Source organism: Dicentrarchus labrax, unplaced genomic scaffold (assembly GCF_905237075.1).
Source record: "Dicentrarchus labrax unplaced genomic scaffold, dlabrax2021, whole genome shotgun sequence".
In the NCBI taxonomy this organism is placed as follows: domain Eukaryota; kingdom Metazoa; phylum Chordata; class Actinopteri; family Moronidae; genus Dicentrarchus; species Dicentrarchus labrax.
Window position 1 is genome coordinate 8,598,784 of NW_026136722.1, and position 12,994 is coordinate 8,611,777.

The 12,994-nt window shown below is 36.8% G+C and overlaps 1 protein-coding gene and 1 long non-coding RNA gene across 36 annotated transcripts in view; one reads left to right on the top strand and one right to left on the bottom strand.

Moving 5' to 3' along the window:
• The window catches only part of LOC127356105 (nuclear GTPase SLIP-GC-like), a 132,026-nt gene that overhangs the window by 28,616 nt on the left and 90,416 nt on the right, over positions 1–12,994 (bottom strand). For 3 of the 35 annotated variants that reach the window (XM_051387570.1, XM_051387569.1, XM_051387571.1), the window contains exon 25: positions 11,871–11,992. The exons of 21 other annotated variants lie outside the window; for them this stretch is intronic. In XM_051387570.1, the coding sequence (XP_051243530.1) occupies positions 11,871–11,992 (122 nt within the window). Of the gene's footprint in view, positions 1–70; positions 278–1,088; positions 1,275–8,862; positions 9,144–9,264; positions 9,322–9,408; positions 9,491–9,622; positions 9,705–10,077; positions 10,212–10,322; positions 10,432–10,768; positions 10,887–11,048; positions 11,216–11,317; positions 11,489–11,870; positions 11,993–12,994 lie in introns of those variants that run through there. 11 more of the 35 variants (XM_051387588.1, XM_051387573.1, XM_051387589.1 and 8 more) reach the window with 10 other exon arrangements.
• The window catches only part of LOC127356130 (uncharacterized), a 40,783-nt gene that overhangs the window by 7,183 nt on the left and 20,606 nt on the right, over positions 1–12,994 (top strand). The window lies entirely within an intron of this gene.

The window sequence follows — 12,994 nt, forward strand, 5'->3', positions numbered from 1 at the left end:
TAACATGATGTTACAGTTTCCAGATAGCACAATAATACACAATAATCAGCAGTGCGAGTGAATAAATTACCTCTTTCCACATTTCATCTCTACTCTTGTTACGGTCCCCATTTCCAGGAAGGTCCACAAGTGTGACATGCTGGAAAAGATCATTACTAGGGACCCTGATAGTCACACACTTCACTAGTGGCCAGTACCACCTCTTTATGTCTTTACTTTCTCCATCTGTTTTCTCGCTTCTTGTGTATTTGACTAACTTTGCAGAAAGCTCTTCAGCCTGTAATAAATTATAGAATAAAATTAAAGGAACACAAGACAATTTTATTCATATCGGCATTTAAACTTCAAACTTTACATATTGCATGAAATAATTAATTAAGAAACCCTATCATTAAAAGTAATAATAAAGGCAGCAAAAAGTCAGATAAATCATATTAATAAATAATAAATAGTAAACCTGAAGTGAAGACTTAAGTTAAATGTTCAACCATTGTTAATTCAGGGAAAGTGACTGATCATTGAGCTCTTTTACAGCAAAGCCCTGAGTTCACATTGATATTGGCTAGAAGGATATACAACAACAACCACAAATAAAAAATAACTAGCTGACATGTCTGGCAAGAATGATGTACAGCAATAAAAACAATAAAATGATGAAAAAGTGAAACAACAACAACAAAAGTACTGCAACTGTAAAAACAATAAAATGTAGAAATGGTTATAAAAACTAGGCGATAATGAATAGTTAAGTTTTACGCTTAGAACTGTATTGCAAACATGATCAGATTTCGACAATGCCTTGGGTTATCTGCAAAAGTATATTGAGTATGTGTATCATAGTAGCATAATGCTACTTCCCTGTGTGTTGTTTCCTGTATAATGCCAGTAGAATTTAGGATCTTAATGCGGTCCACATTTGGGCACAATGATGGAGGCAAAATCCTGATCGGAATTGGTTTTGGAAATTGGATTTATTTACTTTCTTATGAAGAGATGAAGATATATGGATTTGTAGGTATTGAGGACACATGGATTAAGATATATGTCTGTATATATATACAATAACTTAAACTAAATATACAACTTACTGATTCACATGTCAAAGTCTTCCTCCTGGAATGGAGAAATTCTGGGATTTCTTTGAAATACTTGTAATCCATGAGGTTTTCAGGATTTTTGTTTTTCCATTCTTCTCCATACAGTGCTGACAGCTTTTCATCAGTGTCGTTATCCTTGAGGAAATTAAACAAGGACCACAACTCATCATTCCACACCTAAAAAAAAAAGAAAGAATTACATTTAACTAAATTGAATAACATGGTTAACCAGCAACTGTATGTTTGTAGTTATTTTATACACTATTTTATACACTAGTTTCAAGTAAATATAAACACATGCAGCTCATTTTACCTCTTTTGTAATGAACTCAATGTCTGCCTCATACTTCTTCTGCATGTTTGCCTCCACTTTAATCATGACTGAGGTACATGCACTGATGCCTCCAGAGGGCAAGAGATTCTTCCGTCCAATGACAGCATTTATCAGAGAGCTTTTTTCCGGCCCCAGTTTTACCAAAGACACCGACCATCTCCCTCTTGTCTGTCTCCAGCTTACTGATTTTAATCCTGTTGTACAAGAATTTAATGTGTAAATTGATTCATTTGGAAAATATACAAACACTAAAAAGAATGAGTCAAAACCATCATCTAGATTCTAAGGGAAGTTGTATATTAGTGATCTGTCTAATGCACAGAAACAGTGACACTTGATATCTGGTGGGGTGCTGTTACTGATTTGCCTCTTGGCAAAGATGAGTGAGTACAGCAAATGTCAAGGTTTGTGTTTGTCTTTATTTTGCCATCTCATACCAATCCTAAACCACTGTGTTTAATTTTCCAGATAAAAATTCCTGTATGCAAAGTTTCTGATATCAGGCCCCATCATGAGACAAACCATGATAGCGTGTGCATTCAGTTAATAGACTAACTAGCTTGTGACAGGAGCTTGTACAGTTAACAGTGCACAGGTAAGAGACGTCCTCTTGTGTGCACAGGTAAGAGCGGTCCTCTGGGAGATGCGGAGAATACCATATACTGTATTTTTTTTTTGCCTTATGTGCATTGAAATCGTAGATTGGCTTGAAATATCTCAGGATGTATTTTTGTGAACCTGCCCTTACACTAATCTAAGAGCAACATTAAGACAACCAACAGACCACTGTAGTACTTACTTCAGGAAAGAATTGAGCTTTTTGTTGTCTTGTTTGGGTATTCTCTCATCGACCCATCTCATGATGTTTTTCACATCATACAGTATGATTTTTTCTGTGAGTGAATGCAAAGAAGTAGAGGTAAAAAAAATTGACAAATGACATTGCAAGTTTTAACCCTACAGTAGATTGCCATTGTTTAGATAGTAATATTCTGTATATACCTCTGTATGATCCAGGTATAGTGTCGTGTCGTGGTTTCTTAGTCTGTGGTTGCCGTCTGCTGGACTCGCCCTGAAGATCCAACTTTCGCTTTCCTTCTTGTTTTTTTTTAAATACAAAAAGAAACCAAAAACAAAAGCATGTTGGACCATCCTCTCACAATATTAAAACATGGTCTCAGTATAGCTGTTCGAGAAATTAATGCCTTGAAAACATACATGAACTCTACATGTAATCAATAGGATACTGTGTATCTCACCTTTATCACTTGTGTTACTGGTGGACGGCAAATCCTGAGGATGAATATGAACATTTCACTCTATCAAGAACTTACATTCACACAAGTTTTGTCCTCTAACAGGTTTTGACAGGCTTGAATAAACATCTTAACATTTCACACAACAATATTTGCATTTATATTATTATTATTATTATTATTATTATTATATATTATTATTATAATTATGTTATAAGGAGTTCGGTCTAGACCTGCTCTATTTGAAAAGTGTCCTGAGATAACTTCTGTTATTAATTGGCGCTATACAAATAAAATTGAATTGAATTGAATTGAATTATTATCATCCAATCAGGGATGACCCTGGAATGTAGAGTCCAGAAAGGGTATAACAAATGATCACTGGAACATATTTTTTCCTCAGTCAACAACACTGTTACCCAATGAGACGATTCTTAAGATATCTCAATCTCATACATAGAGGTCTCATTCTTACCAGATCCAAATCAATGGCTTCTTCAGGCTCCTGCTGACACTGCAGATAAAAGTAACACTCTTAAACTGAAGGTCATGCACTGAAAATGTACTCTATACTCTAAATATACTATGAAGAATAGCTCGTTCACTGATTACATACATGTAAAATTCAATGCTTACCTGAGGAGAGTAACCTGGTCCTTTATGCTCCTGTTTAAACTGCATGTGAAAGTCACACTGAAAGTGCAAAATATGTAAAATGTAAATATATGAGTGGACATTGGAAATATACTCTGTATGATTGTAATAATCTTTAGATGATACCTAACTGCATGAAACTGTATTCAACTTACTTGAGCTGAAGAATCAACAGTTTCCTGGTTTGTTGTTGTGTTTTTTTCTTCCTAGTGACAATAAGAAATAGTTGTAAATCCATAATAGTAAAAACATTTTTAATAAAGTCTGGTAAATGCTATTATTGTCAATGAGTCTGTAGTCATCATCAAAACTTTTAACAGACATATTTGCTGTTAATTATAAATACACATGTCTACATAGTAAGATTTATGAGTCCAAACACAGTATTCATGTAAACTATCTTTACAGTGAAGAACTTTACCTTTAACAACTTGAGTTTATTCTTAAATTTTGCCCTGTGTCCCACTCTGGGGATCAAGCTATCAATTTCTAGATCATCAAGAAGGTAAAGAATTTCCTCATCAATGCCTTCATCTGTAATTGAACAAAAAGAAAAATTGAGAATGAATTAATTTCAAATAGGTGCAGAAATCAGTTTCTTATGGAGTGAAATATGTGTAGGTTCGATAGTTTTACTTTTGTAGTGCATTACAACCTCACAGAGCAAAGAAGCATGGAAATACTTTACCTTTAAATCTTTCAATCAGCTCAGCGAGACCCCATTCCATTAATTTGTTAAGAACAAAATCATCCATGACGAGCAACTGCAAGGTAATCAAACATGTTTTAGACAGTTACAACAACCCTGCCCACCCCCATCCCCCCGCCTTTTTTTCCTTTAAGAAGTGTTGTGAAATCAAAGCTGCATATGGCTTAACTTTATTTTATTGAGTTAAAGATCTGTTCATCCTACTCATAATTTGGATACACTGACAGATCATTTTGCTGGTCTCTTTGAAGCAACTGCTGAAAGCAGTCAATTAATAAAAATAAAAAAAAACTCCACTCCACTCCTCTCTAAACCACTCCCCCCAAGATAACATAGCTCCACTCCCTTTTTATCTAATTACAGTCCAAACCATACCAAAAAGAACAAAGACAACCTGCTGTGAAAGTTAACATTGACTTTTTCACCTTTAAACTATGATTAATGTGTTACATTCTGTTTGAAGTTAACATTTTGTGTTCATGCTATATTCTAGAAAGTTTTCTATGTTACAAAAAAAAAATAAGGCCAGATTGTGTAATGATGTAAGTCTTTTTTTGTATTGAAAAATCCTCCACATCCACCAAACACCTGTGCAAACCATAATCTACCATAACTGAAATAAATAGCAAAAAGCGTATTTCTGGATCTTGTGTTTAAATGTGAACAGGATGTTCAGTGAGCAAATGCCACCAATTCAATAGACTTTTCACCCTACTAAATTGATTATCCTGATAACATTTTAATTTCCACTAACAGGAAAAGTAAATAGCACTTCAAAATGAACTCAGTGTCTCAGTGTTATAATCAGTGGAAATATAATGCATTGATGTTAAGTGTACTTACATTTTGTCTGTTCCTCTTTAATGCACAAACATGACTCCGCTGGTGCTTGATTTAACTTGATCTCTTTCTTTTATATTGTCTCCACCTCTCTGTCTCTTCTCTGCCCAAAAAACAGGTTCAGCAAGAAAATTTAAAACATGTCAATGCTTGTGTTCAAAGTCCTCAGCCTTGATGATGTGTGTTCACTTAGCAACATATACACCTGGGAACATGCACACCTAGCAGTGTTTAAAAGGCAATGGTGGAATAAGTATTGAGATCCTTTACTTACGTATAAGCATCAATACAATATACAAAATACTCTATAAGCTGCATTCAAAATCCCAATTAGACAAAATTATAAAATAATTATCTGGAAAATGTACTTATCAAAATGGAATAAGAAGTAAAATATTCCCCTCTGAAATATGATGGAGTTGAAGTATAAAGTAACATAAAGAGGAAATAGTAACCTCAATCTCTCCTATGTGTTTGGTAGAGGCACAAGTCAACTATCTACATTTACATTCACAGCTGACATTCTTGTTCACTTGTCCACACTGGCCGAATCTCGAACACTCTCCTTGTCACTGCCTTTTTGGTGGACCTATCGGGAAGCTTTAGTTTCATTTCCGTGTTGAAATCATTCCTAACGTGTGTACACATTATTTATAATTACACACATATATCTACAGCAGCTTACTCACCATTGCACACACGCAAAACAAAGTCATGCAGAGTGCAAATCATTTACACTGGTGTCCCTGTCTCTACATGTCTGGCAGTAACTTTCTTGGCCAGTTAGAGAACTTTAAGATAAGTTTGTTCCTGTTTGTGCTGAAAAACTTAACCTTGTTTTTTCCTGTGCCTCAGGATCATCTTCACTTCAGCTACCTGCCTGCTCCTTCCTATCAGCCACACTGCCTCCATCTTCAGTTCCACTTTGCCTGGATCTCAGCTATAATCCTCTCACCACTGCCAGTCAGTAGATGTGAGGATACTGGTGAGCCAAACTTCTTCGTCTGTCCCCCGATCTCGTATGCAATTGCCTGCCACTCTTCTTTGGAATAATTAATCTTTGTCTATGTCGGCTTTTGTGGATTCTGGAGCAGATGAGAACTTTATGGACCGGGAATTTGCTCTCCAGGCAGGCATTCAGATGACTGCACTCAGCTCCCCTGACTGCTAATCCTCTTGATGAAAGGCTTTTGGCTCAAGTAACCCACCAAACCGCTCCTGTGCTTCTGTATCTCTCTGGAAACCACCGTGAACAAATCCAGTTCTACGTGCTAACATCACCCAATGTACCTCTGATCCTTGGACACCCCTGGTTAATCAAACACAGCCCTCATCTGGACTGGGCTACTGGTAGGGTGGTGAGTTGGAATACATCTTTCCATGACTCTTATTTGCAATCTGCTCTCCCCCACCAGAGGCAGCTGCCACCTGACTGTGGAGGTGGGTGTGGTTTGCGCTCAGCTGCAGGAGGGAGAGGTGTGGGCAAGGCTTGGGAGAGCGGCACCAGGTGAGTTGATTACCTCACCTGCCCTTGATTACCTGATGACTCTACCCTTATCTTTGCAGTAGTGTGCTGGGCCAGAGAGACGCTACCGGGAGTGCCACTGAGCTAGACTTTGTGTGCCGTGTGAGCAGTACGCTGAATAAAAGTGGTGTATTCAACGACGGAGTGTGGTTGTTTGTGTGCTGAGGGAACCCCGTCTGTAGCTCGACGTGCTACACTGACCAGTCCCTGAGCCGCCAGATTTGTCATCTGTCCCAACTGAATATCATGATTTGGGGGAGGTCTTCAGCAAGGAGAAGGCCCTTTCCATGCCATCTCATCCTGAAAGGGAGGCAATGGAAAAGTACATCAACAACTCGGTTGCTGCAGGTATTATAAGTTCTTCTTTGTCTCCAAGAAAGACAAAAACCTTCATCCATGTATTGATTACCGGGGCCTAAATAACAACTGTCAAAAAGTATCCTCTTCCACTTATAAACTCAGCTTTTGAACCTCTTCAAAATTATGATGTTGGTAACAGGGAATTGTTGGCAGTTAAACTAATTCATGCTTTGCCCTGCAGATCGCAACTAACTACTAGGTTTGGCTTTCCTCTCTAGACATCCCCTTAAAAACAGACTCTAGAAAACTCTCTCCTCATTACATTGGCCCCTTTCAGATTGAAAGAATGAATAAGTAACCCCTCAGCTGTCAAACTCAAACTTCACCAGTCAATGAGAATAAATCCCACGTTTCACATATGACAACTAAAACCTGTATCAGTCAGTCCTCTGTTTTTCCCGTGCCTTAGATCATCACCTTCACTTCAGGTACCTGCCCGCTCCTTCCTATCAGCCACACTGCCTCCATCTTCAGTTCCACTCTGCCTGGATAATCCTCTCACCACTGCCAGCAGGAGCTTCACATCACTGTTTCGTCAGCTAGTTTTCAATAAAGCCTGTCTTTGGAAATCATAACCAACCTAGTTTGTGTTCTGCTTGTGGGTTCCTCTGTTTAACATAACAAGGACAGTGAAAATAAAATGTATCATTGAAAACAAAACCAAAACTGCAAAAAGGAAACATTAGCACTGAGACTTTTGAACAATGTTTTATTGCAACGGAAACCAGTATTGACACGGAGTCGAGAACCCTTTCTTCCTGTACACCAACAGCTGCACCTCCAGTCCGTCAGACTCCTGAAGTTCGCGGATGACGCCTCCCTCATTGGGCTCATCTCTTGTAGAGATCCGCCTACAGCCAGAACAACCTGGAGCTAAAGCTCTAAGCTCTTCAACCTGCCAAAGGCTATGATGGTGCACTTCTACACTGCCATCATCAAGTCCATCCTCACCTCCTCCATCACCACATGGTACGCTGCTGCCACTGCCAAAGACAAGGGCAGACTGCAGCGTATCATTCAATCCCCTGAGAAGGTGATCGGCTGCAATCTGCCATCCCTCCAGGAATTTCACTTTGATATTTGTGTTTTACATTGACAATATTTTAAGTATTTTTTTATTTTTTTCTTCATGTCAGTTTTTCAGTTATTTTGACCCTGACAGGGGTTTTCACCCCCCTGAACACACACGTATATAATAGGGAAAAGCTCAATCTATAATTAGTGTAATATTATTGCTACAAAAGTAATGTATGGGAGACATCAGTTCACACAGCAAACTCAAAGTACATATCAAAACAACACTCGAAGAGGACTTCCGCCTGAAACGTCCACCACAGAGATCAGCAAGATAGGGATATTGACCCAGTGTGTCCACATGTAGTTTTCTTGCATCAGTCATCAGTGGTAAGTACATATACACCGGAACACTACTTTTAGACGTGAGCTATTTGGACTTAAATGTATTTTAGTTAGTAGTTCCATTTTAGGATAGTTTATACTTCTACTGCACTATGTTTCAGAGGGAAATATTATATTCATCCTATTCCACTACAATTTATTTGACAACTATTTAGCTACTCTGGGCGTGATTCAGAGTAATAACTAGTTCTACACATAACATCTAACCACATCAGTTAAAAACGCAGAAAACACCTGGAGAAAAGGGCTCTATTTCCTCGTGGGCCAGGAGGTGGATAAGCTGACATTGGCCACTTGCTAGTTGTTTTTCTCACAATCAGGATAAGGATAGGCATGGATAAACAGCTTAGATATAGTTTATATGAGGTTATTAATGATTTTGGAACATGTTGAGATTAATATACAGCCTGAGAATGCCATCTTCATCAATATATCAGATCATTATGTATCTGTAAGAAAAACTTGTTGATTGTAATAAATAAGGAATTGATTAACCTCAGGGCCAAAAAGCAGTATTTAAAAAAAATCCTAATGATGCCTGTCCCTATGTTTGGCCCATCTGTGTGTGTGTCATGTTCTTGCATCAGTCAGCTGCACTTTGCTGACATAAACAAACATAATATCTGCCATAACCATTGGTCCTGAATGAATTAATAACCACACACCTCTACTGAACCATGAAGAGCAATCAGCATTTATTGGACAATATATTATATGAAATACATTTATGTATTTAGAATCAGGGTAAATTTAAATAAAACAAGAAAACGTGCAGTAAATATTGAGATGCCAGATAAGCTGGTTAATTATTATCATCTAGTTTATTACTATCAACAGTTTTGTCCTTGAACAAGAAGTAAAACAAATTATTCTTTGAAAATATCCAACCTACAGTATTAGAGCTTCAGTGGGCAATCAGGCCTCTGTTGTTTCACTCCACTCAGCAAACCTGAAACATCCATCAGAGAGGTAAACAGCAAGGTTGTGATATTGAACAGCAGGGCTGTCATATAATTTATCCTTTAATGTTTGAATACTCTGTTTGGATCATCAGTTTCATTAAAACATACCTGCGCACATGTCAGGAACGCAGTGCAGCTGCTGGGCCAGGTGAATCAGCTTCTGGCCTAGCGTAATTAAAAGCATGGTTAGCATTAGTGAGAGCAGCTAATAATCAGGGCAATATGTAGACATGGTTTTCACAAAAGTTTTACCAAATCAGTGACATTTCTTCATCTGGGCTTCCCTTCAGTTCATCTTGGTATTCCTTCACCTCTGCAAGCTCCACTGTAACATCTGAAAGAAAATGAATAAATAAACATATTTTTTACAACAAGTGAACTGTTTATTACACTATTTGTTGATATGTTCTGACTTATTTATTTCAATAAAATATTCACATTATTATTTAAGTGATAATGTTTTTACCTGGTATTGAGTCACCATCTGTTTTGAGTGACAGCTCGATTGATTTCTGCATGGTTTTCTCCAGAGTGTCCAGGACGTGCTCCTAATTCAGCATTAAAATCTTTATCACTTGTCACTCCCAGAAAAATATTGTTATCAATTAACTGAATCCTACATAAATTTCCTGTTTAGGTGTGTGTTCAGAGGGCTGCTCAGATTGGGCAAAAGAGTTAACAGCTGCGAATGTTTTTGTATGTTTCTGTCTTATATTAATAACAAAGATTATAGTTTGTTTGTGACAGTGCCTGCAGTGTTTTTAGTAGCAAAAGCAGCTTTCAGAATGATGCAAATTCCACTTGAATATAAAAAATGGGGACCTAGAATTGTGATTAAAGAAAAAGCTGTGTACCAGAATATGTTTTACTACTACATATTATCACAATAATGATAATGTGGCCTTATAAAATGTGACAAACCTTCAAGTCTCTCAGCTGGTTCAACATTTCATTTTTAGCCTGCTGAAACATGATGTTCTTTGAATCATGTACATGCTTCTCAATAGTGTCCCTCATGTTTTTCAGCGAGTCTTGTCCTTTACAGTCTGCTGCTTCTACAACGAAATAGAAAACAACTACATTTTAATGCACAATCACAATGTACATGTATGTAAATGTCTATAATTATAGTGTCAGGTTATTTATGATTAGATTCTCTTGCTTACTTTGGTAGCATTCTTTCATGGCTTCCCCAATTGTTGTTGTCAGACTGCTGTAGATTGTTTTTTTACGCTCCCGGGTGATTTTGTTCAGTTTTGTCTTCATTTTTTCTTCCTTAGGAGAAGAAGATGAAGAACAGATCAACATATTTGCAAATAAAATCATGGTTATACAAATTATGGTTCATCTTTTTAAATATATATATTTTTATTTTAGGACCTGTGTCATTTAGTTTTTATCTGCATTGCTACCAACATTTATATTAATAGCATTATTCATATACCGTGTGTATATATCAACAGCTCAAAATATCATTTTATTTTGTTTAATTCAATATTTAATCTTCAGTCACAAACTTGATGTTTGGGTTAATTGCTCACCCTAAAGTCTCCCTGGACAAACAGCATGATAATGGACTAATGGATAGGATAGTAGTATTCTCATCTTTTACCTCCGTCTTGAGAAATGTCAGTTGCAGTTCGACATCCTTGTACTTTTGAATCAGCCTCTCTGTGTCAAGCGAAAAGTTATTGATGACCCCGTTGAATGGTCCATATTTTCTTTTGTTTCTGAAACATGTTAAGTTGAAATGTTTCATAAAAGACAAATTTGTATTTTGATAATGCAATTTGTATATATGTATTATATTATATCCTTCGTTCATTACGATTGTCTATAGTTTTAAAATGGGTCAACCAAGGGTTTTATGTCTTCATTAAATCTTTTCTTACGGGAAGGTCTTCTTGAATTCTTCATCAATGCTGTCAGTCAGACGTGAAGCTAAGTCCACATTGAGGTTTATCTGTTTCTTTATGTCTCCTTTCTTTGGTGTGTATGTGCCATTGTTCTGAACCACACACTTCAATATCCTGTGAAAACCACGACCTGACACCTCACTCTAAAACATAAACAAAAACAAAAATCCAGAACATTTTACGAGACTTAACATAATCATATGAAGTGCAAAATGTTTGGATGCAATTATAATTCAAATACATACAGGATATATGGAGCTCAAGGCTTGTTGACATGAAGGTTTTGATCGTTCAACCCCCTCACTTAGGCATTTTTCAAAAACCTTATAAGCCTCTTCCATGGGTTTTCTGACTTTTTCAAGTTCCTGCCTCATCTTGTCTTCAAGGATTGTGCACACCTGTGTTTTTTGGGCAACCTGAAATCAAACACAACACATTCAGTAATTCAAACAATTAAACTACTGTATACTACCACCTGATTGGGGTTTCTTTTCAACTATTCATTGTTTATTTATTTATGCAATTGTGTTGTTCTGGAGCATCCTTTATTTACTGTGGTTATGCAGCCAAAATCAGAAAATCTACCTCAATAGCAAACATTTCTTTAGGGGTGAAGACATGTAGAACCTTTCAGTATTTAATTGCCATTATATCATAGTTACTCCACATAGATTTAAGAAGTCTGTTTTTAGCTGGATTTGACTGTAGTTAACTTCAACTTACTTATTGGCTATGAATATTATCTTCTGTTAAAATAAATGACAATTAAAAACAATTGAAGAAGTTACTTGGTATTACCACTTCTGTACGACGGGCCCCTTGGATCAGAGAGAGAATCCCATAAGCTCCAGACACATAGATTAATGTCTCTGAGTGACAGTCATTGAGATCTTTCAGAAATTCCTGCAGTTTGGGTATTTCTGTAAAAATATGCAGTTGACATATTTACATCACTTGCTTAAATTTAAATGTCATAATCCAATTATTCATTCTTGTTTGAATTTAAGTCATCCATAAAGTGCTCATACATAGAGACTTCACCTACCAGTGTCGTCTTGGTTTAGATGTTTTTGCTTTAGAAACTCTTTGGAGCTCACTGTGAACACTTCGAAACAGTCATTACTGAAATGTTTCTGAAAAGAAAAATAATCATGTTAAGGCAAGCTTGCAGTTGTAGGCAGTGGTGCCTGGAAAAGTGGGTTTACTCTCTACCCAATTCGCAAACATGGGCCAGTATAGGGATGTCACGAGAACCGATACTTTGGTACCAACCCGATACCAATATTCCGAAAACCTAAAGGTACTCGTTTTCCTACAGTACAGTAGAATTGCATCCTCTGTACCACAATTCTCCTGGACCTGACAGGCAGTATCTACGCACACACGTATTCTAGTATAAGGAGTACGGTCTAGACCTGCTCTATTTGAAAAGTGTCTTGAGATAACTTCTGTTATGAATTGGTGCTTTACAAATAAAATTGAATTGATATTGAATTGAATTGATTGGGTCATTTGTATTGCTATCGACTACGACATTTCTGGTATCTCTAGGCCAATAGTATTTGCAGATTGTCACTTCTGCTGCTTCACTTCAGGGAGTAAGATTATGAAAGTTAGTTATTATGAAATTAACATTAACCACAGATGAGGTCATCAATACTGGCCCACAGACGGTTGAGATAATTACATAAGTGTGACTTTTGAGTTAAGTATATTATAGTATCTACTCACCTTAACCTTGTTTAGTTTGTTGAATTCTTTTTCACTTCTTCCTTGGCTTGCATGTTTCTTTTAAATATGAGAGCACGAACTTTATCTGATGAACTGCAAGAACATATTTGTATTATGTCGCACGTCATACAGTATTTGAAGAACTATAACCTGAATTTTTTTTCAAAAACATTTTTTGCACCTCTTCTCAG